The following is a 23,991-nucleotide window of genomic DNA, read 5'->3' as shown; positions in this document are numbered from 1 at the left end:
CAGTCTTCCTTAAATAATAACTATTCTTTTAACTCTTCATTTTCAGGTGGTAAAACGTCATTCAGTGCTAAAACTCTCCGACTAAAATCAACACGTCTTGCTCTTTGTTTATTGTTAAAACTGTCAAGATACAAGCTCGTTAACGTGAGTAGAAGAGCACAGCCACACCAGCTGTCCTGTGAACCTGGAATGCTCTTTTCTCTGTGATGAAAGGCTTCACCTGAAGAAACCCACGTCTTCATGTTCTAGCTGTACTGTTTCAGCCTCAGCTGTGTATATCGGTATGGTCTATTATGCTTATATATTTAGTATATACTGTATATAGTTAGATATTTCAGGTCATTAAGAAACAGCGTCTCCGTTACATAGTTTGTCCACCGTGATGTCGGCTTTATTTTTCAACTGTAAAATGTCTCGCTTAGTAGGTTGGCTTACATATCTTGGTCACAATAACCAATACAGTGAGGACGGAGGAGGAGGAGGAAGATGAGGAAGAGGAGGAGGAGGAGAGAGAGGAGGAAGCGGGGGAGAGGAGGAGGAGGAGAGGAAGAGGAGTAGGAGAGAGAGGAGGAGAGCGAGGAAGAGGAAGAGGAGAGAGGAGGGGGCGGAGCAGCAGGAGGGAGAGGAGGAGGAGGAGGGAGAGGAGGAAGACAAGGAGGAAGAGGAGAGAGGAGGAGGAGGAAGAGGAGGAGGAGGGTGAAGAGGAGAGAGGAGGAAGAGGAGGAGGAGGAGGAAGCGGAGGAGGAGGAGGAGGAAGATGAGGAAGAGGAGAGAGGAGGGGGAGGAGCAGCAGGAGGGAGAGGAGGAGGAGGAGGGAGAGGAGGAAGACAAGGAGGAAGAGGAGAGAGGAGGAGGGTGAAGAGGAGGAGAGAGGAGGGAGAGGAGGAGGAGAGAGGAGGATGCGGAGGAGGAGAGAGGAGTAGGAGAGAGGAGGAGGAGAGAGGAGGAGGAGAGAGAGGAGGAAGCGGAGAGAGGAAGAAGAGTAGGAGAGAGAGGAGGAAGAGAAGAGAGGAAGAGGAGGAAGAGGAGAGGAGGAGGAAGAGAAGAGAGGAGGAGGAAGAGAAGAGAGGAAGGGGAGGAAGACAAGGAGGAAGAGGAGAGAGGAGGAAGAGGAAGAGGAGGGAGTCACAGTAACCATAGTTATCTCAGTTGTTTTACGTGTTTATTGGCCAGTACTGTATATATATAGTTATTGGAGTTTTTAAACTCATATCTTTCAGTATTGACCCTAAAAACATCTCATGTTACTGTAATGTAGTAGCATAAAACATGTTAGCATGCTATATTAGCATTCATTTCAATGTCCAGCTGATACCGAAGACTTCTGTTATTAGTTTAATGTTTCCATTCATGAATCAAAGTGCTAAGATGAAGAATAACACAGCTTATTGAATAACCTTAAATTTAGTATCTCCTGTTATCATGTTGTAATTTTTCTTTTTCCCTCCTCACCTGATCTGAAAGCACAGAAATCAAAGAACCCTACACCCTACTCTTCTTCAGAGTGAGTATTCCTACTTTTGGTACTCAAGTACTTTGTTATTGGTAATATTTGTTCACTTATACGAAGTAAAACATGTGAAAACAGGCCTTTTTTCCTCTGTGGTTTTGCTACTTTTCGTACTAAAACGAATGACTTTCGCTCGTCCTCATCATCCATGTGGTTCTTTTCAGGTGCGTCAGACTCATCAATGACTCTGAGCCTCATGCAGATGATGTCATGGAAAGCTGATCAGGGCCCTGAGCAGGATGCTGACCCACCACACCACCGCCCCTTTAATGAGCTCAGTTACTCCATTTGTTTGTGGTCCTCCACTTTATCTTTGGCAGGCTCTCCACTTCCTTTTCTGCAGGCTGGGAGAGTGTTTGCGGCGTGATGGTTTCAGGGGGTTTTATGGCACTCTGCCCGTACACTATACGCACTGTTTGACAGAGTCGACAGGAAAAACAGGGAGATGGTGGGGGAGGAGGATGAGGCCGTGCAGACAGGCCGACGGCGAGAAGGAGACTAATTGATCAGGACGACTTGGGGAGAGAAACGGGGCAGATGGCTGAGAGGCATTATCGCTGTGGAAGTCATGGGAGGAGGTGATTCTTTTGACTAGAACGATGGTTGGACCGATCTCTGAACGCCGATACCGATCATTTTGGACGCAAGCTGTTGATTCAAATCATTTCCTCACATCCAGTAATTTCAGATCTACTCCAGCTCATGTTGTTCATGATATTATGCAAATAAAAAGGCAAATTTGATAAAGTGAATTAATGTAAAGACAGCAGATATCAGCAGCAGCTTTCTTTCATGCAAATCTAGCAAACTGCTAATGTCTGCTGCTGGAAACTGGCCTGATTGGACAGATTTGAGTAATTAGATCACAGCTGGACTTTGTCCTGATTGGCTCCCTCCTCTGTTTCCTGGAGTTGCTCCAAAAGTTCTTGGAGGAAAAAATATTTTTAGCCACGTTAGAGGCGTGGCGGTCTGTTGGTCCATCGCTTTGTTTCAGACTGAAATATCTCAACAACTATGAAATATGGTTCAGACATTCATGTTCCCCAGAGAATGAATCCTGCTGACTTTGGTGGCAAATTTGTATTCGTCCAATACTTTAGTTTATGACCAAATACCTGCAGAACTAATGACATTCCCATCAGCCTCGGCTGTACTTTGCATGTTGGTGAACACAGTTAACTAATACCGGCTAAATGTCAGCATGTTGGAGTTGTTATTTTGAGCACGTTAGCATGCTGACGAAAAAAAGCTGTAGCAAATGGCGGAAAGATTAAAAAATGTTGGTTATGATTAGTAACTAAAAGCTTTTTTAATGGTTAAATTGTTTAGTAAAGCTGTATGCATCAGTTATAGTACGTTTATAAGGAGAACATTTGGGTTGCCAGGTTGTTAAATACCTCCATGGTTGCATAGTGCTTATCCTCCGTCATGATGCATCGACCTTTTGAGCTCTTTAATTCATCAGGACGACGGCTCCAAAGGACTGTTTGACCTCCAAAGGACTGTTTGACCTCCAGTGCTGCAGTGCATTCCGGGCCAAAAGCCATTTATTAACATTTACAACTTGATGGATTTTGATTAAAAAGCATTTTATTACTAACGAGGGGCCGAAACGAACGATTGTCATTATCGATTATTCTGCCAATATTCAGTTTACTATTAGAAATGAATGGTAAATGGTACGGCAGCGGCACCAACGTGGACCGTAAGGCGCTGGAAAGGGTGGTGCGCTCGGCCCAACACATCACCGGGTGCGAGCTGCCCAGCCTGCAGGAGCTGTACACCCAGCGGGGCCTCAGGAAGTCATTAAGGACACGACACACCCCCACAACAGCCTGTTGTCCCTCCTGCCCTCTGGTAGGAGATACAGGACCCCCAGGACTCTCACCAGCAGACTGAGGAACAGTTTTTCCCCCCAGGCCATCAGACTTTTAAATCAATAATTCATTCGACACATTCTGACACAAAAATATATCCTATACTGTATATATTCTTAATACATATGTTCTTAATATGCCCTTGTATAAAGTATTAAATAACAGTGATTTGATTGATTTACCGACTCATTATTGCAGCGCTATTAGTGACTTACTAATATTTATAACTACTGACTTGTTGGCTTATTAAAAAGTGAGACGTAACCTTTTATAAATGTATTATTAACGTTTCCAAAGGTTTTTTTTCACAGCTTGGCAACACAAACATACCTTATAACTGATGTGTAAAGCATTAGTGAATGATGTATTTACATTAATAAAGTAGTTGTTAATTTATAAACCCTTGATAAAGGAGGTTCTTCTCAGACCGATCTAATTTGGTTTCATTAACCGTAGTTGATTTGATGTAGTAGTCTGACCTGTCTAAGAAGAGAACAACCTGCATTCCTATGATAGAGGTCTTTTTAAATATGTATTAGATGGACGGGCGCCACGCTATCTGACGGAAGGTAAAATACTAAAAGTAAATTCAGAGACCGTCCATCTCATCCACCCCTCCTAAACCAAGACCAAGGCAGTTCGCCCGGCCCTCCCTGCTCTCAGCACGATCCCGGTCTCCCTCCGAGCCCTGGGGACCTGCTATTGATCGGGGCCTCGTAGGTAGTGATTGGACATGAGTGGATAATTTCCTTTGCTGCATTAGAGTCCATTACTGGCCCGCTCCCCGGAAAGCGATAGACATCCTCAAAAGAAAAAAAAAAGCAGAGAAGATTCTTCTTGGAAAAGCAAATGATTCATCGGCCGAGGCTCCTCGAACTTTATTATCGGGTCCATTATTTAGAGGTCGGAAATTAGAAACGAGGTCATGGCAATAATTTAGACTTTTTTTATGTCCTTTACTGAAGACTAGAACCGTGAGCAGCTCTACGGGGGGGTAACACTTTGGTTTAAGTCCCCTCTGTTTAGTATTGAAGTAGAATAATAAATGGTTTATAACACATTATAATGTAGCTCTAAACAGATATAGAAGTGTTTATTAATGTATTAGTCACCAAATATAACTCACATATATATATATATATATATATATATATAACAGTATAACAGTCATTAGTGGAGGCTGCTACTTCAGCACCACGGACAGCGCCATGGACTTATCAATACACAGCACAGTTAGACTACTGATATCTCAGAGTCGTGGTCGGGGCCATAGATTCTAACTTACTGATATTTCAGAGCCGTGGTCGGGGCCATAGATTTTAACTTACTGATATCTCAGAGCCGTGGTCGGGGCCATAGATTTTAACTTACTGATATCTCAGAGCCGTGGTCGGGGCCATAGATTCTAACTTACTAATATTTCGGAGCCGTGGTCAGGGCCATAGATTCTAACTTACTGATATTTCAGAGCCGTGGTCGGGGCCATAGATTCTAACTTACTGATATTTCATAGATTCTAACTTACTGATATTTCAGAGCCGTGGTCGGGGCCATAGATTCTAACTTACTGATATTTCAGAGCCGTGGTCGGGGCCATAGATTCTAACTTACTGATATTTCAGAGCCGTGGTCGGGCCATAGATTCTAACTTACTGATATTTCAGAGCCGTGGTCGGGGCCATAGATAGTGCTGTTTATCCTCTTTTATGCTGTATCTTTTTGAAAAATGGCAAAACAAACCATGGGGATATTGTAGTGATGGAGGGATTAAAAAAGGAGTGATAGCACATGGAAAGTTGCTGCAATGCTATCATGCATTTTGGCACGACCAATGTTGCAGTTAATTAATTTTGTAATTTGCCAATTAAGTTCTGGTATTGACTCTCAGTACCTCTTATTATTGGACCCCTAAATTGTCCACCAAGAACCACAGGCTTCAGAGAGTTAATAGCTCTATCATGTTGAGGTGCCTCTTTAGAATGCAGAGACGCTTTAAGCCACCACCCTTGATAATGATGGCATTTGTAACCCAGCAGGTGACCCTTTAACACAGGGAGGTGCTGCGGGTCTCCACATCTCACCACAGCCTCAAGTGGACGGACTGGGCTGTGAATATGATGCAGCTCATCTCTCTCTCTTATACAGCCGGCGGTGCAGAAGAAGAAGTGCACGGGTCTGGAAAGTTATCTCCTCCATCATATTAATGGGATAATAATGTGATTGATTGGTGATCTCTCCGGGGAAATGGTCTTTTCTGCTTCCTGAGAGCAGCAAGACTCGTCAGAGAAGTTGCTGCTGAGGATTCTTGCTCAAGAGCTCCTCAGCAAGGAGGTTACTATCGGCCACAGCAGGGGGGGGTTTCAAACCGGGTTGTCCTGTCTTCAGCTGCTGTGTGGCAGTCAGCATCCTCGGTGGGAACTAAAGAGGAGGAGGAGGAGGAGAGAGAGGAGAAAGAGGAGAGGAGGAGGAGGAGGAGGAGGAGGAGAGAAGAGGAGGAGGAGGAGGGAAGAGGAGGAGGAGAGAGGAGGAGGAGGAAGAAGAGGAGGAGAAAGAGGAAGAGGAGGAGAGAGACGAGGAGGAAGAGGAGGAAGAGGAAGAGGAGGAGGAGGAGGAAGAGGAGAGAAGAGGAGGAGGAAGAAGAGAGAGGAGGAGGAGCAGGAGGAGGAAAGAGGAGGAGGAAGAAGAGAGAGGAGGAGGAGCAGGAGGAGGAGAGAGGAGGAGGAGGAGGAAGAGGAGAGAGGAGTAGGAGAAGCAGGAGAAGCAGGAGGAGGAGACAGGAGGAGGAGGAGGAGGAGAGGAGGAGGAGGGGGAGGAGGAGGAGGAGGAGGAAGAGGAGAGAGGAGTAGGAGAAGCAGGAGAAGCAGGAGGAGGAGACAGGAGGAGGAGGAGGAGGAGAGGAGGAGGAGAGGGAGGAGGAGGAGGGGGAGGAGGAGGAGGAGGAGGAGGAAGAGGAAGAGGAAGAGGAGGAGGAGGAGCAGGAGGAGAGAGAGAGGAGGAAGAGGAGGAGGAGGAGGAAGAGGAGGAAGAGGAGGAGAGAGAGGAAGAGGAGGAGGAGCAGGAGGAAGAGGAGGAAGAAGAGGAGGAGCAGGAGGAAGAGGAGGAAGAGGAAGAGGGGGAATCCGGCTGAGTCCCGGTTGCGATGCCTGGAGGAGGCTGCTGCTCTGAGATGCTCCCCGGGTCTCCGGAGCGCATGAGGCGGTTCCAGCCGAGCGACGGGGCCGCTGATCCGCACCTCTGCCCGGCTACAGCACCATAGGTTCGGCTTTAGGAGCTCGGTTCGGTTTCCACGGAGCAGGAGGCACATCTAGGAGCCTTTAAGGCTGCATCACACATCACATCCTCTCTGCGTCGCAGTGCTGCTGGATAGAACTGTGTGTAAAAGCTGTCGGGTGGTGGCATCTATGCAATTTATATCTCGACTTTTTCATTTTTATTATGAGCACAGAGGGGGGAGAGGCGGGTCCAGCTTGTGGGGGTGCAGACACCACCACCTCCATCACTTCCATCACCTCCATCACCCAGCACCACACCTGGGAGGAGGGCGAAGCGCACGGATCCCAAGGACGCCGGCAGCCAGAGGATGAGGACGAGGCAGGGCAGGGAGAGGAAGAGGAGGAGGAGGAGGAAGAAGAGGGCCGGAGCTGCAGGGATGCATGCGAGGGGAACAATGTGGGTGATTTGTCCGGTGAGGATGGAGCTGATGGAGCTGATGGAGCAGTCGGAGGCAGATCATCCTGCAAGGAGCAGACGATGCATTCAAACTGCAGCAGCGACACCTGCATCCCCACTCCCAGCTGCAGGATCTGCTTCCAGGGTGCAGAGCAGGTAAATGCACTGACACCTACACAAGAGAATAGAATAGAAAGCTTTATTGTCATTATTGTATTAAATACAACGAGATTCACAGTTGCCACTTCAAGTCAGTGCTTTAAAACAAATACTTAACTAAGACTAAAGGAGGCAGATAAAACATATAACAGGTAAAATACACAGTTATAAAGCAAATAAAACAGGTGAAGTAGATGTAATAAATAAATATAAACAGAAGTGTTACACTAGAAGTATAAAATATAAAAATAGATGTAATGTAAACAGAGGTAGTTAGGGTATATGTAATAAATAAAATGTAAACAAAGGTAGTTGCACTTGAGGTGTATATTGCATCAAGGATATATTGCACGGACAAATGTATTTCACATTCAGTGTTTTAATATGCACAGATTTATTGTTTGTTCAGTGTCCGTATGGCCCAGGGAAAGAAACTGTCTGTGAGTCTGGAGGTTTTGGGCTTTCATTGACCTGTAGCTGTAGCCAGAGGTCAGCAGGTCAAACAGGTGATGAGCTGGGTCGGAGGAGTCCCTGAGAATAGTTGTGGACCTACTGAGGCACAATATGTGTTTCCATGCTTGGGAAACTGGCCTGATTGGACAGGTATCAGTTGTTCTGTAGTGAAGAGAGCCAATCAGAACCAGAACCCAACACCATGTATGTTATTTTTAATGACAAATGTTGATGACAACATATAAACCAAACACAAATCAAAACCCATAACCCAACCTAAAAAATTCAGACCCATTTACACCCGGGGAGGAGTGGTACAAATAACTAAGAAAATGATCTAAAACACATGTCATTCATATCATTGCATACAGTATCATCCACATGTGATTGTTAAATGCAAGCCGTCCATAATGGCACTTATTCAAAAACAGAGAAACAATGAATATATGAATACAAATGCTGTCAAACTGAGTCCAAATGATGCAGAAAGGGACCTCAAGATTCTTCCCATTTTTAAATTATTAGTTCGCAATTTCTCCATGTGGATAACTGAAACCAGTTCATGTAACCAGTTTCTGAAGTTGGTGTCTTCCAGTTTTTGAGAATACGCTAATACCATGTCCATCAATAGAGCTGTTTGAATGTGTGAAGGGAGAGTTGAAGAGTAAGAGAAAGAAAACCAAACTTAAGAGTATAAAGCCATCTATGACAGTACAGAAAAGTTTCATTTGAACAACGCCGGAGCTTTAACTGCTGCAGGGACTTCAGCACCATGGACAGCGCATAGCTCAGCAGTTCCAAAAGTGAGCTCGGGGGTCTTTTAGAGGCCCACAGAAAACCCCCCAGCGTAATGAAGAATATCATCATTTTACAATCTTAACAGCTGAGTTATTAGTGCTGAAAAGTAACTACATTTCAATTACAATTCCTTGTATGTGTTCACACTTAGTTAGCATTTAAAACTGAGTCGGATTTCAGAGAGAAATGTTATTTTTACTCGGTTAACATTTATCTGACAGCTGATTACTTTGCAGATTTTAAATACTTTAAAATGCACATTAACGTTAGTCCTCCCTCGACGTGCTACAACATAGAAAAGCAGTCAGTAATAATCTCAGGAAAGGCTAAAAGCAGCTGAAACCATTTCCAAACATAATGCATCATCAATGATTTAAAAACTGAAACCACAGCGAGCCACAGGGAGTGTGATCAGTAGGGCTAGGACGATACGCCGTTCTCCCGATTCGATACTATCAAGATACTCGGGGGCCAATTCGATAAGTATTGCGATATGACATTACGATTTTTGTTAACTTTTTTAACACTAGACCATGAGAAAAAGTTGAATCATACACTTCTAGGGACTTTTCCTTTGGAAAATATCAAAACGAATGCAGAATTTTTTTTTTGATTTTCAGCGTGTATGTAGTTGAAGTGAGATGCAGCACTGTGTGTCAAGTTGTCCTAGTCATTAATAAGAAATAGACATGCATTTTTTTACCTCTTGAGAATTGATAAAAATGCTCAATAATCCCCCCAAAATACCACATTAAGACACTAAGACCTTGAGGAACACCATAGAAAAAGCCATGCTGTGATTTCGTGGGTACCCATAAAACCCATTTTCATTCACATACCTTGAGGTCAGAGGTCAAGAAACCCCCTCGCCAAAATTTAGCCTAAATTTCCACGGGTCTCAGAACTGAAATCACGGCTGTAGATTTTATTTGTACATATGTACAGATCTCTTATTAAAACATTTTGTCTTAAATACAATAGCAAACTACGAATTTTGAGCAATGTTTTTCTACTTTTCAGTTAGTTACAAGTGAATATCATGTGATCGTCGGCATAAAAACACAGCTATTGGTTCAGGGGAAGCTTGTAGGTAGATTGTTGTCTCCCAAATACCAGACTCAGAGAAACAACTAAGACTGCCTTATCTCTGTAGATCAGACTTGCAGATTTCAAAGTTACACAAAAATACATAGTAAAGTCTAACCTGACTCTAAAGTAATACAGACATGCTGTATTGTAATCCAGGAATAATCATTTTAAAATGATACTAATTTTAGAGTGCAGAAACGTTGCTTGTGAGGGCTCATGACATCTCTGAATGGCCGTTCAGATCAGAGCAGCAGCATGAATGAGTTCTCTAAGAGACACGTGGGTGTTTAATCGTCTGTAATGCATCCAAATAACATTCCTTTGTTAATTCTATTCATCATCACCGATCAACTAAAGGCAGTATTGTAGTGCAGTTTTGTTTGCAGAGCTACTACTGTACTGTTGGTGTTGTAAACAAAATGTTATTCTCCAATTTGATTCCGACCTAAATCCAGATGCCATTAACTTTCCTGTTGTCCTCGGGTCAAATCTGACTCGTTTTCAAACTTCACTATATCATAAATATGGATTTCTGTCATCTAATTGCCCCAAAATAACATGGATGGTTCCCTACTATGGTCTTTGCCAAAACAAAAACCCACTACTATCGTTGAATTATGGGTGTTTTATTCAATAGCATGTGCCTCTGATAATAACTATAGTCAAAATAATTCAAAATTTTTATTTATTTTTTACTCAAAAATTACGTAGAATTTCACAGAAATCAGGTTTATTAACCATAAATTCAAAAAAAGTGTGAAACTTTTGGTAATGCCTTGGAATGAAGTTGGTCAAAAAGGTGCATCACAGAATTGGGTGATAATTTATACTGTATGCTTTATAAACAGTCAAACCAGATTGACCCGGGAAGATGATAGGGTTATACATGAGAGGAGGAAGAGGAAGCTAGAAATGGACATAGCAGTTCCCTCCGGAGGGTCTTTATGTTTCATAAATTAGATTTTATGGTATGGCTAACACTTATATAGACTGATTTCCAGAAATGTGGCAAGGCAAGTTTATTTGTAGAGCACCTTCCAAACGCAAAGGCACTTCAAAGTGCTTTGAATAATGTGAAGAAATGCATTAAAACAGGAAGATAAAAGCAATTAAAAGAGGATAAAAAGATGATGAGAACATTATTCTTATGAGGCTGAAAACAGCATTTAAATCCTCATGGAACGCCAAAACTCTCCACTGAAAACCACAATAATGCTGTAAAACTAGGGCTGTCAAAGGTAACGCGATTATAACACGTTAATGCAAATCCGTTTCAGCGCCACTAATTTCTTTAATGCATTAACGCAATTCGATCTTTTGGACGGTTGCGGGTTCAGTTTTAAAGCTAAAGTGAAACTAGAAAACCTAATGAATCCATCGGTACCAACCATGTCATACTAGCTTGTCCAAACTTACGCTACATTTTGGCGTGGAAAAAACGTCATGGCCATATTCAAAGGGGTCCCTTGACCTCTGACCTCCAGATCAGTGAATGTAAATGGGTTCTATGGGTACCCACGAGTCTCCCCTTTACAGACATGCCCACTTTATGATCATCACATGCAGTTTGGGGCAAGTCATAGTCAAGTCAGCACACTGACACACTGACAGCTGTTGTTGCCTGTTGGGCTGCAGTTTGCCATGTTATGATTGGAGCATATTGTTTTATGTTAAATGCAGTACCTGTGAGGGTTTCTGGATCAATATCTGTCATTGTTTTGTGTTGTTAATTGATTTCCAATAATAAATATATACATATACATTTGAATAAAGCAGCATATTTGCCCACTCTCATGTTGATAAGAGTATTAAATACTTGACAAATCTCCCTTTAAGGTTCATTTTGAACAGATACAAATGTAATATTTTAATCGATTGACAGCCTAGATAAAGGCTAGATAAAATACATCATATTATCATATATATTTTTTATTTATAGAGTCACTTAAGTTCAGGTCTTCCCATAAACTCTGGTAGTATCGGTCAGTTGTACGATCAATACACAATGAAACATCTTAGAGGTGGATGACAGTGACTAATCGTAAAATCTGTGTATAATAAATATCATCCCCGAGTGATGCATCAGTCTGCGTGTCTTCCTGGAGGTGGATGGACAGATGCGGACCTGTAGAGACAAATAGACACTCTGTCCACCCGTCTCTGAAATCTGACACTCTGCAGGCCTATTTGGCTCGTGACAGCGAGCGAGCCTCGGTGAGGGACGATTCATCCTTCCCAGAGCTTTAAGGGAAAGAGAGGAGTCAGGGCAGTAAATGCCTAAGTGAATATCCTGTCTTCTGAACGTGGGCTATAGACTATTAGTAGAGCTAATCTAATAGCTCTGCCTCCGGGTCCAGGCTGATATTTGATTTTGATACAAGACCTGCAGGCTGAGCGAGCTCCCCAGTTATCAAGGAGATTGCAAAAAACGGAAATCTGACACTTTAAAATATTCATGTCTGAGCAGATAAGAGTGAGAATGAGATGTTCTTTAACACCAGAAGAAAAGGTCAATTAAACCTCAGTGGATCACTGTTTTAAATGCTGATCAAAGTTGAACTTCATTCTTAACTTCGGAAACAAGCAGCTGATAAAACTCCAATTTGTGCTTGATAGTTTGTTCAAACAACAGTTGACAACTGCTGCCTGCCAACACTAAAGGTTCACTTACTAGACTTTTCTCGAGATTTCAACCGCATCCCATGATCCTCAATAAGTGGACCTTGATTTAAGATTTTTTGGCAAGTTCTTTGACAAAACTGTCATAACTGAAGGTTTACTTACTATCTATTTCAGCAGCTACTAACTAACTGCATTTAAAGCTCCAGAACAAGTGTGTAAGTGGACCTTGAGTTGAGACTGTTTTGGAAATTTTGACAGGTCTTTAAAGGATCAGTGTGTAGCATTTAGTGGAATCTATTGGCAGAAATGGAATATAATATTAATAAGTATGTTTTCTTTAGTGTATAATCATCTGAAAATAAGAGTCGCTGTGTTCAGGGGTCAGCAACCTTTACTATCAAAAGAGCCGTTTCAGGCAAAAGCCACAAGACATTTAAGCATTGTGATGAAGGTAACACAGTTTATAGTTTACAGCGTAAACGGGCCTGACGGTGGAGGGCAGTCATCGCAGGCTCCCTGGTAGCCTTGCAGAATACACTGTTTAGCATTGGCAGAGCATTTTGGCAAATTTTTCTTGGGCGCTACCCACATAATCAGCTGTGCTGCTCATCCCTTAAAAGCATGATCCTTACAAGTTGGACATCATTGCGAAGGTAAATAAACAGGCTTTCCAACGATGTAAAATACAATGATCATTAGCATTGTAACAACAGAGAAATAATTGACCAAACACAAGTGTCCGAGTTTATTATAGTTCTATTAACACCCTTTAGTTGGAGCCTTGTTGACTTTCTTGTAGACTCCAGAATCCTTTGGCCTTTATAATACTAAAATAAGTGGAATGATTCCATCAAATGTGCCCTCAGAGATTTCAGAAACATATTAAAATCCTCCTTGATGTCGGTTTTTATTAATCGCAGCTTCGGTGGATAGCCGACCTGCTTCAAGTTGATTCAAGCGAAAGCCTCCAAGGTCCTTTTAAAGCCACAAGGTTAATATGACACGATGAAAAACGAGCTGCCTGACCACTGACCTTAATATACTATTAATATGCCACTCACAGCCCTGCCGGCAGGTCGGAGCTACAGTTAATGGCTGCTTCAGGAAGGCCTGGAGGAAGAAAAAAAAAGAAATGGCACAAACAGATACGACCGCGATGATTAATGTCACGCCGCATCCTGCCGTTAATATCCGCGAGTGTTGTAGCTTTTGAGAAATGATCATTGATGTGAGCGATGCTGGTAAAGCCCTCTGGCGAACAAGTCGTGTATTTTCTTTGATGTATGACCCGCTGGGAGAAAAAAGGCCAAACTGAGGCCTGAAAACAAGGATTTCTAGATGATGGGAAACTTGACACTTGGACCTTGAAAATGGATGTAAGATTAATATAAGGGAGACGGTTCCGATATTGACCCAAGAGCAGATAGTTTCCCTCTATTTCTTCAAGACTCTGTCACTGGCACTACAGAGAGTGGTCAAGATAGTAGAAACACCAACACAAGATATGAATATTAAGTAACATTAGCAGTCTTTGTTTTGCTGGCTCCATGTTACATCGTTAAGTGTGTGCAAAAGGAAAGCTTCTTTACAGCCGCTCAGATGATGAAACAGGCAGAAGTCTGCTTCCTCTGTGCTGATTGTTCAGCCGATTAGACTGTGATCAAGCTATTAAATAGGCGTTATCAGTCACTGTAGGCCCCATAGTTGTGGGTCAAATAGGGGCCATGCAGCACCCATTAGTAGATTTTATCATCTATTCACATAGACCACCGAAAGAAGGTATAAAAGAACACGACAGCGACCTCTAGCGACCGTAGTAATAATGACAGGAGCAGAAGTGAAAGTCAGGCGCTGTAGTATAGACAGTGTGATACTCTGTAAGGGTGGAGATCGCATCCCATGAATCCAATAATGTGTAGATGTCTTTGTGTTCGTAGTTATTTTAAGCCAAAACAGTGTTTTCCCTGAACTTAACTATGTGGTTTTGTTTTTGCCTAAACCTAAAGAAGTTGTAGTTTTATTGCCTACACCTAAAGAAGTTGTAGTTTTGTTGCCTAAACCTAAAGAAGTTGTAGTTTTATTGCCTACACCTAAAGAAGTTGTAGTTTTGTTGCCTAAACCTAAAGAAGTTGTAGTTTTATTACCTAAACCTAAAGAAGTTGTAGTTTTATTGCCTACACCTAAAGAAGTTGTAGTTTTGTTGCCTAAACTTAAAGAAGTTGTAGTTTTATTAACTAAACCTAAAGAAGTTGTAGTTTTGTTGCCGAAACCTTTTTTTTTACCTAAACCTAAAGAAGTTTTAGTTTTATTACCTAAACTTAAATAAGTTGTAGTTTTGTTGCCTAAACTTAAAGAAGTTGCAGTTTTATTAACTAAACCTAAAGAAGTTGTAGTTTTGTTGCCTAAACCTAAAGAAGTTGCAGTTTTATTAACTAAACCTAAAGAAGTTGTAGTTTTGTTGCCTAAACCTAAAGAAGTTGTAGTTTTATTAACTAAACCTAAAGAAGTTGTAGTTTTGTTGCCTAAACCTAAAGAAGTTGTAGTTTTATTAACTAAACCTAAAGAAGTTGTAATTTTATTAACTAAACCTAAAGAAGTTGTAGTTTTGTTGCCTAAACCTAAAGAAGTTGCAGTTTTATTAACTAAACCTGAAGAAGTTGTAATTTTATTAACTAAACCTAAAGAAGTTGTAGTTTTGTTGCCTAAACCTAAAGAAGTTGCAGTTTTATTAACTAAACCTGAAGAAGTTGTAGTTTTGTTGCCTAAACCTAAAGAAGTTGCAGTTTTATTAACTAAACCTGAAGAAGTTGTAGTTTTATTAACTAAACCTAAAGAAGTTGTAGTTTTGTTGCCTAAACCTAAAGAAGTTGTAGTTTTATTAACTAAACCTTAACAAGTTGTAGTTTTTCTTGCTTAAACCTAAAGAAGTTGTATTTTTTTTGCCGACGCCTTTGTGAATGCTGGCTCACTGTCACTGGAATACTTGAATAGAACGATATTTATGTTTAGGTTTTATGTCAATATATATTCATGACAAGTATTTTAGGCGATTTAAAAACAAACAAAAACCAGAGTCTACAGCCGTGTTATTAGCACCACTACAATAGTGCTTTGAGCTAAATGCTAACATGCAGGTATAATGTTCACGATCATAGTTTAGTTGGCATGACTATATGCTCATATGACAACATCAACTTTCTTACTGCCTTATTATCGTATTTCTGTATATTCTGTATATTCTGTATATTCTGTATATTCTGTATATTCTGTATATTCTGTATATTCTGTATATTCTGTATAGTGTATTCTGCCACTTGTTGGCCCCCATTTATTCTACAGTATGTCCATATATTGACCTTTGGCCTCTCTCCGGTCTCCAGGGCGACCTGCTGAACCCGTGTCGGTGTGACGGCTCAGTGCGCTACACCCACCAGACCTGCCTGCTGAAGTGGATTAGTGAGCGAGGCTGCTGGACCTGTGAGCTCTGCTGCTATCGCTTCCACGTCATCGCCATCAACATGAAGACACCTTGGCAGGTAAATTACTGCAGAAGGGCTGCTGGTTTAATGGGCTGGTTTCTCTGTTTAAAGGTGCCTCAGATAGGGACTCTATTGAACGGTTTGGTGGAGATGGCTAAGAAAGGGCACACTTGAAGATATAGTCACCTGTGGAAACACACACTTTCTTTTAGGAGGGAGAGAGAGCTGTGTTCGATTTAAGTCACATGTTGTTGGAAAGCACACTTTGTATGAAGATGGGAGTTTAATTGATAAACTGAGAACTCGTGGATATCAATGAAAAACCGAGTGCTCTTCTTCCTGGAAAACCCTCTTGCCTGGCAAGCGATGTGACATCAAAACTGCAGCCCATTATATTCTTTCTGGCCTTTTAAACAGCTTTTTACAGCCATAAACATTTTGAGGTTACGGTTTTCTCCCTCCCAGCGTGCTCTCTAAATTATTCCGGAGGCATTAACAAGAGGTTGTTTTTTTACAGTCTCTGATGTTATCGACCCACCAGTTAGATTTATGCTCTTCAGAAATATTCACAGCTTTCTGTGCTGGAGGAAAAAACAGCCACGCAGAGCTGAACTGGTAAAACGCTGTTTAACTGGCAAACTGACAACAAATAAACCCACCTGCGTCTGTCGGAGCTCTTCCTGCAAAAAAAACAAATGTAGAAGTGCTCTTATGTAATTTAGTTCTTCTTCTTCACCCTCTAAATAAAACTTTTTAATAGAAGTTTATTATTATTTTTTAATGAAAGACTCATCACTGGTGAACACAGTGGGCAACTCGAGGGTTTGAAAAGTGAAGCCAATGCTGAAGTGCCTTAAACCTGCATTCTTTCTACCAGCCAGCAGGGGGCGACTCCTCTGGTCGCAAAAATAAGTCTGATTGTATAGAAGTCTATGAGAAAATGAGCCTACTTCTCACTTGATTTATTACCTCAGTAAACATTGTAAACATGAGTTTATGGTCTCAATCGCTTGTTTCAAGTCTTCTTCAATACAGCATGATGTTCATTTAGTAAATTATGGTCCCATTTAGAGTCAGATAGACCATAAAGCAGGGGATGCTTTAGGGCGGGGCTACCACGCCGTTGTCCGGTCTGGGAGTTGTTCGTGTTTTTGTCTTCGAACTTTAACCCTTTCACAGTGTGTTTTCAGTTCATCAAAGTTAATTGTAACATTTTGGTTGCCTAAAAATGTCGTATTCAGCGTTCGGTTGTACTTAGCTCCACCTTCAACCTTCTGGTTGCAAAAAACAAGATGGCGATGGCCAAAATGCTGAACTCGAGGCTTCAAAAGCGCAGTCCACAAACCAATGGGTGAACATGGTGATCATCATACCTGCTACACATCAGCATGTCGTCATTGTGAGCACGTTAGCATTACAACCTCAGAGATGCTAGCATGGCCGCAGACTACAGTGTTGTTAACAGAACGCCCGTGTAACAAACTGGTGGTGTGGCATTTAAAAGATGTGAGCGTTTAACAATCAGGGTGCATTGTGGGAAGTGTAGCGTTCAGGGTTTTTTAAGCTTCAGCCATATCAAAGAACGTACAGTATATTGCCAAGAAATGAAAGACAATAGCTTGATCCATTGCAACATCAGCAAAGGAGACAAGCAAACACACGAAAACATGAATAATAAAACTGCTCTAGGGCACACAAATCAGGAAAACATTAACAAAAAATATACATGGATATTTACGTTTTCAATGGGTTCTGCTCAACCAAATTTAGAAAGCAGTGCATCTAAAATCCGTTTATTTTCAAGAAAACACAGATGTTGTTTATGGCAGCGTTGACTGTGAACCTGCGGAGTGTTTCTGTTTCCTCTTCAGGTTTCTGCCGTCGGTTTGGATTCCTTCAGTCCTCTTTTCCTCCAAAGCTGAGCAGACAGAGACTCCCGAGGCTTAAAAATATCTGCATTCTGGATCGTTTCTTCCATGAAGAACATCGAGGCCTTTTCAGATCTGTTCGCTCCAGATGGGACTTGAGTCACTGGCAGACTGAGCAAACACACAGCTGAGGCTCAGTAGAGCTCCGCTTTCTTGCTTTCTGTCCACTCAGTCTGCCTAGAAGTCTTTTCTTCTGAAGCGAGCAGCGTGCAGCTTCGCGATCATCTGCTCGGCATCGAACAACCGAGTTGTTTATTCTGAGCTTTTCTGTTTTCTTCTCATCCGCTCTCCTATTTTCTCTTGTTGGTGATTTGTTAACTTTACAACTTTTTGTCGTCCTCTTTTCCTCCTGATTTTGTGTTTCCGTGTCGTGACGTAACTCGTCGTGTTCTGTTTCATGTTGTTTTCCAGCCAGACGGAGGTCCTGCCAGTCAGGCTGCTTGACATTTTAGCCTTTATTATGGTGGAAATGCACATGGAAATAACTGGTGTGCAGAAATAATTATATATTTTTTGCACAATTCATTATAACGTTTGCACGAGATTACATCACGGTCGCACAAATTACGAGTGGGTTTACATGGGAATCAATCTGTGTGGGTGTTATCAGGAGCATCATATGTGTTTGTTGCACTTAGAGGAGACGAGGTCGGCGCGTTTGGCCGTACGATGACACTGAAGACCTTCGAACAGTCAGTGTTTTAACCCTCTGAGACCCGCAGGATTGCAGGCGAGGCTAAATAATGCTCCAAAGTTGGGCTACATTTTAGCGAAGAAAAACTAGCATGGCCATTTTCAAAGGGGTCCCTTGACCTCTGACCTCAAGATATGTGGATGAAAATGGGTTCTATGGGTACCCACGAGTCTCCCCTTTACAGACATGCCTACTTTATTTAGTTTTGGGCAAAGAACATGCAGTTTTATGAATGCAGTATAAATGTGTTATTTTTATTCTAAAATGGTGTGTTTGAATATTTCTGCATACTGGGGTGCCTAAACAGTCTTTGAATTCCATAAATTGGGTATCAATGTAAAGCTGAGACTCTTATGGATCCAATGAGCCCAACTGTATTCATGTGTGATGCTGTTAGTCCCCATAGGAGACATTTCATTGTAGTGAAACTTGACCTCACTGTATAAAATGACCTTGTGGTGACCTCTAGGATAATCACAGCCTCATGAAACTTTACAGCCACAAACTAGAGACCTAGAGCATTCAGAGGATGGATGGATCAGACTAGAGACCTAGAGCATTCAGACGATGGATGGATGAAACTAGAGACCTAGAGCATTCAGACGATGGATGGATCAGACTAGAGACCTAGAGCATTCAGAGGATGGATGGATCAAACTAGAGACCTAGAGCATTCAGAGGATGGATGGATCAAACTAGAGACCTAGAGCATTCAGAGGATGGATGGATCAGACTAGAGACCTAGAGCATTCAGACGATGGATGGATCAAACTAGAGACCTAGAGCATTCAGAGGATGGATGGATCAGACTAGAGACCTAGAGCATTCAGACGATGGATGGATCAGACTAGAGACCTAGAGCATTCAGAGGATGGATGGATCAAACTAGAGACCTAGAGCATTCAGAGGATGGATGGATCAGACTAGAGACCTAGAGCATTCAGAGGATGAATGGATCAGACTAGAGAAAGTGGCAGATCAGAACATGTGTGTTTGTAACAGTCCTTTGGGTTCTCTCTCTCCTCTCTGTGTGTCAGTGGCAGTCCATCACCATCACCCTGGTGGAGAAGGTGCAGATCATCGCCGTGTTCCTGGGCTCTCTCTTCTTGGTGGCCAGCATCTCCTGGCTGCTGTGGTCGGCTCTCAGCCCGCAGGCCGTCTGGCAGCGCCGCGACGTCCTCTTCCAGATCTGCTACGGCATGTACGGCTTCATGGACCTGGTCTGCGTAGGTAGGTGAGCCTGTGAATGAGTCACACAGCTGGAGTCAGCAGAATGTAAAGAATTTCCTCTGATCAAAAAACCGTTGAATTTCAAGTTGGGAAACTGATCAAACCTCTCTTTGAAACCTTGATGTTTATTTGTGAATAGAAAAGATGATTTCACATATTTTTTTTCTCTGTCTAGGTTACATAAGACAAAATCTATAGCACAGATGGAGCATAGCTTTAGTTAGTTCAGGCAGAGCACTGAAGTCACAGCTTGCATTTGGTGATTGACATCAACTGCTTCATCGTCTTTCACAGGCTGCTTGACTACCGGCTGACTGTACATCCACTCATGTTTATACAGATGTGCACAACACCCTTTATAACCTGACACTGACACAAAGCTGCAGTGGGTAGAAATGGAGCAAATATGATTAAAAAAAAGTTATTTTTCTAAAACGGTGAGATAGGTAATCTGAAAAAATCTGAGTGGAACCGCTAATATGTCCCCCCTTTTCATTTTGAAAGAGCAACAGCCAATGAGAAAACAATTGCTTTACTTCATCAGTCAGTCAGTGACAGGCTTTTGTGTTTGTAGTGACAGTATCAGAGGATTAACATTTCCTTTGTTTTATGTCCTTGTGACAGGTTTGATTGTCCACGAGGGGGCAGCGGTGTACAACGTCTTCATGCGCTGGCGGGCCGTCAACCTCCACTGGGACGTTCAGAGCTACGACAAAGCGAAGGACATGGAGGAGACGAGCGCCGGCCATTCCTCGTTGTCCCCCAGGACGCTTTGGTTGCCTCTGGCCACCTTCGGGCCCAACGGCCCTTTGCGTCCCACCCAGCTGGGGCCTCAGCCATGGACCTGCCTCTGTTTGGGCCCCTTTTGTCCCGGCTTGGTGCGCCGAAACAACCTCAGTCAGGACAGTGACTCGGGAGAGGTCGTCATTCGTGTAACATCGGTGTAACGGTATTTATGCAGGAACAAAAGCATCTGATGGTTTGCACTTGGTGGTAAAAGTCTGGGCTTCTCTGGGCGGTTTATAACATTACACAACATTGATTTTTTTTTTTTTGCAGATTTCCTGTCACTAAATGTTTTCCGATTGAGTTGGAATTGTTTGTCTGCTCTGGGGCCGGTCCTCACAACAATCTCAACAGTTAAATGAACTCACGTGGTGTTGTTCCCTTTCACAAACTACACCTCTACTATTTCTTTTTCCAGACCATTTGCAGCATTCATGTCATGTTGGATAAAAGGTATTCAATCAGGATTGCTGTGTAAGAGTAAATAGATACTGTGCATGGTCAGCGTAGCACTATACTACCTTGAACAATGGGCTTTGATTGATTTGAGGCATCCGTGCTTGTTTGCTTTTATAAACACTTATTGTTCGGCACCAGGTCGGATATATGGGATCTTTTGGAGAAAAAAAATGGCTTCCCAGTCTTGACATGAACAAGTATTTGCAGAAGTTGCCACATGACATGAACGCAGCACAAGGGCCGATGTGTACTGAAACAAAATATCTTCAGATATTCTGATCAACCTTAGTTTTACAGTACCGTAGTTTCCTATAATTTCATAGAAAGATATTTAACTCTAAATTTTATAGGAAGGTTCCTAGAAAGAACTGCAATTTGGGGGAAATGGAGGCCATGTTAAATTAGTACACCTCCAATTTACATAAATAAATAACGAATGAGAATTTACCTTGGGTTTACTTGGGATCAAATGGAGGTCCTTGTAATTGGTTCCAAATCATCAGAATCTTACAGGTCCATAAAATAAAGTGTTATTGATATACAGTCTAGCAACATGCCTTTCTAGCAGCCCAGTGAGGCTGTAAATATGTTACACATCAGAAAACAATTGCTGGACGGCGGCAAAATGAAGAGAAGGCGTCTATTCTAGGACGCTTACCACTAGTGGGGCAAAAAAAACCTTTTATCAATCTGATCTGGACTTTGTATTCAGACTCAATGCAAAGCTAGTTTTAGTGGTGGTACTATTGCACATTAAAGGTGTAATATGTAACCGTTGTCGGTTGCTGTTTGTAAACACAACGCATTCAAAGTTGGCCCCTCGTCCTCAGCTGAACGAGCGAGCGAGAGAGAAAAAGAGCTATAGAGTGAATGAAGAGAGGGAGCGATGAAAAGTTATCAAATGTTTGTGTGTTCATGTTCAGGATTGTTGCCGTGGTGGCGAAAAGCGCCTTTCGCCATAAAACAGGAAGTTGTTGTAACTTCAGCATACTTAGTCCAATCTGCTCCAAATTTCTCAAGCATGACAAGGGTCCAGGCCTGAGGGCTTTTACCTGACAATATAGACTCATAGCCCCCGTCCTCTTTCATAACTCATGAACCGTCTGTCGTCGAGAGTTCCTGTTTCATTGTGCCTGGCCACGTCGACCGGCGTCCTGCCAGTAACCCCCGCACACAGGAAGGCGGAGGGCCCGTTCTTCGCTACTTACACCGCTTTGATTCTAGGTTTAGAACTGCACTGACTGAGTTTATATAGCTTTGAGTTTCAAACTGGATCCTTCCAAATCTGCTGGACTATGAAGAGAGAGCTTTGTATCTTCATCACTGTGTTTCCTTTTGGATAAACCTGCTTCACGTTTTGTACAAATATATCTTACCTTTTAGAAGACCAGAAGGAGGCAGGATTCAGAGATTTGGACAGATTTTAAATGAGCACAACAACCAACTGATGTCAGAAAGATACTGAGGTTTTAGTTTCACTCAACAATGCAGGCAGCGAATATGGACGTCTTTGAATGTCACTTTAACTCGGTCCTCAGATGAATTGTGCCAGTTATAAATACAGCTGTTGAAAATTGTGGATTTTGATCTGTCCGTATGCCATTCTGTTGAGCTTCCAGGAGCCCTGTGGTGTTTGGGTTGTGGGGTTTGGGGGTTTTGGGGATGGGTTTGGGGGTTCTGTTCTCAACCCTGGGTCATTTGATTTTTTTTGGTGCCTTAGGAGGCTGGGTGATGACGTCTCAATGACGTCAAAATGACTTGAATGTGACTTTTGCTGTTGGCTGTATTTCTATTTCTTTTGAGTGTTAACATGGATGTAATGTATAAAGAATATTTCTATACACAGAGAGCAGTGTGGGTTATTTGCTTGATGTAAAATAGAACGTAGTGCGTTTGGCTTTAGAGCTGCGCTGTCGGGCAAATAAATGATGGCTGCTGTGGGGCGACGGAGAGTGGCTGAACTTCACTACCGAGAGATCCCAGTGGTAGCAGCAGTAGCTTCTTCACATCGAGACCCAAGGCACAAAGATGATCTAATGTTGGTGAGTCCAGCTTTATTCGGTATGCAGAGTTAGTGGCACTAAGGTTTGAACTTCTCTCTCAAGCTCTCTTTTTTTCATTCTTCACACAGGCTTGCTTCTCACGTCACTGTTCATGTGTTCAACCAAGCACAGCATCTTTGATTGCCTTTGAGCAGAGGTTGTCCAAAGGTGAGCGCTTTTATATCGTATTATTTTATTCAATTCTGGGAGACGTTGGGACTAATATATATGGGACCCATTGTACAAGGATGATTATTTTAATGATTTCACTGCCATCACAACCCGGAGAAGCACTGACGCCAGCAGGTGATATTATCAGGTGAGTTAGATTATCAGTCAGACGGGTGGGACCGAAACCTCTTCCGTGTTCACGGATGAAAGTGAGTGAAACGCTCAATTCACACAGAAATACACACAGCTCATATTCAAAAACTGCGCCTTTAAATCGAGTCGTCAGGATTACTGTACATTTGTGATGTCACAAATCTACCATATATAGAACATTTAAATGTGTCCCAGTTTATTTCCAGTTGCAGTGTATGTGAATGAAATCAGCTGACAGAAAGTAAACATGAACCCAAGCTGTTGCCTAGCAACGCAGTTCCTATAACGCCACTGCTAGGAGTTGTGAATTATTCCAGTGTGCCTGTAAGCACAAGGCAAAAAAAAAACGTGCGTAAAGATTGTGAATCGTGTGCTACGACTTTTCTAAGAGATTCGCGCAGCGCATTCCGAAAAAATGGCGCAAAAGCGTGATTTTTTTGCTCCATAGGAATGAATGGAAAATCGACGGGAAGATAGCTCAAAAACACTCCTCTTTGGGGCCATACAGAGTCGCCATACGTTAACCTAGAAACATGATTAAAAGTTTAAATGGATCACGAGACTTGGGACTTTATTGGGCCAAATGGGCATTTTGATAGTTATCACGGTTTTCACGAAATCGCAATTTACGTTTTGTTAAATTTTCAGAACGTTTCACATTTTATAATGGGTGTGTAAAAAGCGTGTCGTTAAAAGCTAGAGTGCGTGACATCACAGCTAGAGTGGAGGAAAGTTTTAAAATCTTTTGAAAATTTTCCGAACAAATTGCTCCCTCAACTACAATATTCACTCTTTATAGATAATTTTTTCATCAAATTGTAGGAAATTTTGTGCTGGTCGCAGTCATGTAGCTATGGAATAAGTCTGAATTA

The 23,991-nt window shown here is 42.2% G+C and overlaps 1 protein-coding gene across 2 annotated transcripts; it reads left to right on the top strand.

Annotated features, from left to right (window-relative positions):
• The first annotated feature begins 6,430 nt into the window (after positions 1 to 6,430).
• Positions 6,431 to 22,585, top strand: marchf11 (membrane-associated ring finger (C3HC4) 11). 2 transcript variants are annotated; one of them, XM_074650018.1, is made up of 4 exons: positions 6,431 to 7,212; positions 15,558 to 15,713; positions 19,316 to 19,512; positions 20,133 to 22,585. In XM_074650018.1, exons 1-4 carry the CDS (start codon positions 6,823 to 6,825, stop codon positions 20,416 to 20,418), a joined length of 1,029 nt encoding a protein of 342 aa, XP_074506119.1. In that variant the 5' UTR covers positions 6,431 to 6,822; the 3' UTR covers positions 20,419 to 22,585. The 2 variants fall into 2 exon arrangements, with proteins under 2 accessions (XP_074506119.1, XP_074506118.1); XM_074650017.1 differs by having other exon boundaries at positions 19,316 to 19,508; positions 20,133 to 22,584.
• Positions 22,586 to 23,991: the final 1,406 nt, after the last annotated feature.

Source organism: Sebastes fasciatus, chromosome 11 (genome assembly GCF_043250625.1).
Source record: "Sebastes fasciatus isolate fSebFas1 chromosome 11, fSebFas1.pri, whole genome shotgun sequence".
NCBI lineage: Eukaryota > Metazoa > Chordata > Actinopteri > Perciformes > Sebastidae > Sebastes > Sebastes fasciatus.
This window is presented reverse-complemented; position numbering and strand designations above follow the sequence as displayed.

Bases quoted from the DNA above. Each gene is read 5' to 3' on its own strand.
- marchf11 (XM_074650017.1), top strand. From the start codon at position 6,823: ATGAGCACAGAGGGGGGAGAGGCGGGTCCAGCTTGTGGGGGTGCAGAC. The intron at 15,714-19,315 runs GTAAATTACTGC...TCTGTGTGTCAG, and splicing joins ACATGAAGACACCTTGGCAG to TGGCAGTCCATCACCATCAC. The intron at 19,509-20,132 runs GTAGGTGAGCCT...TCCTTGTGACAG, and splicing joins CATGGACCTGGTCTGCGTAG to GTTTGATTGTCCACGAGGGG.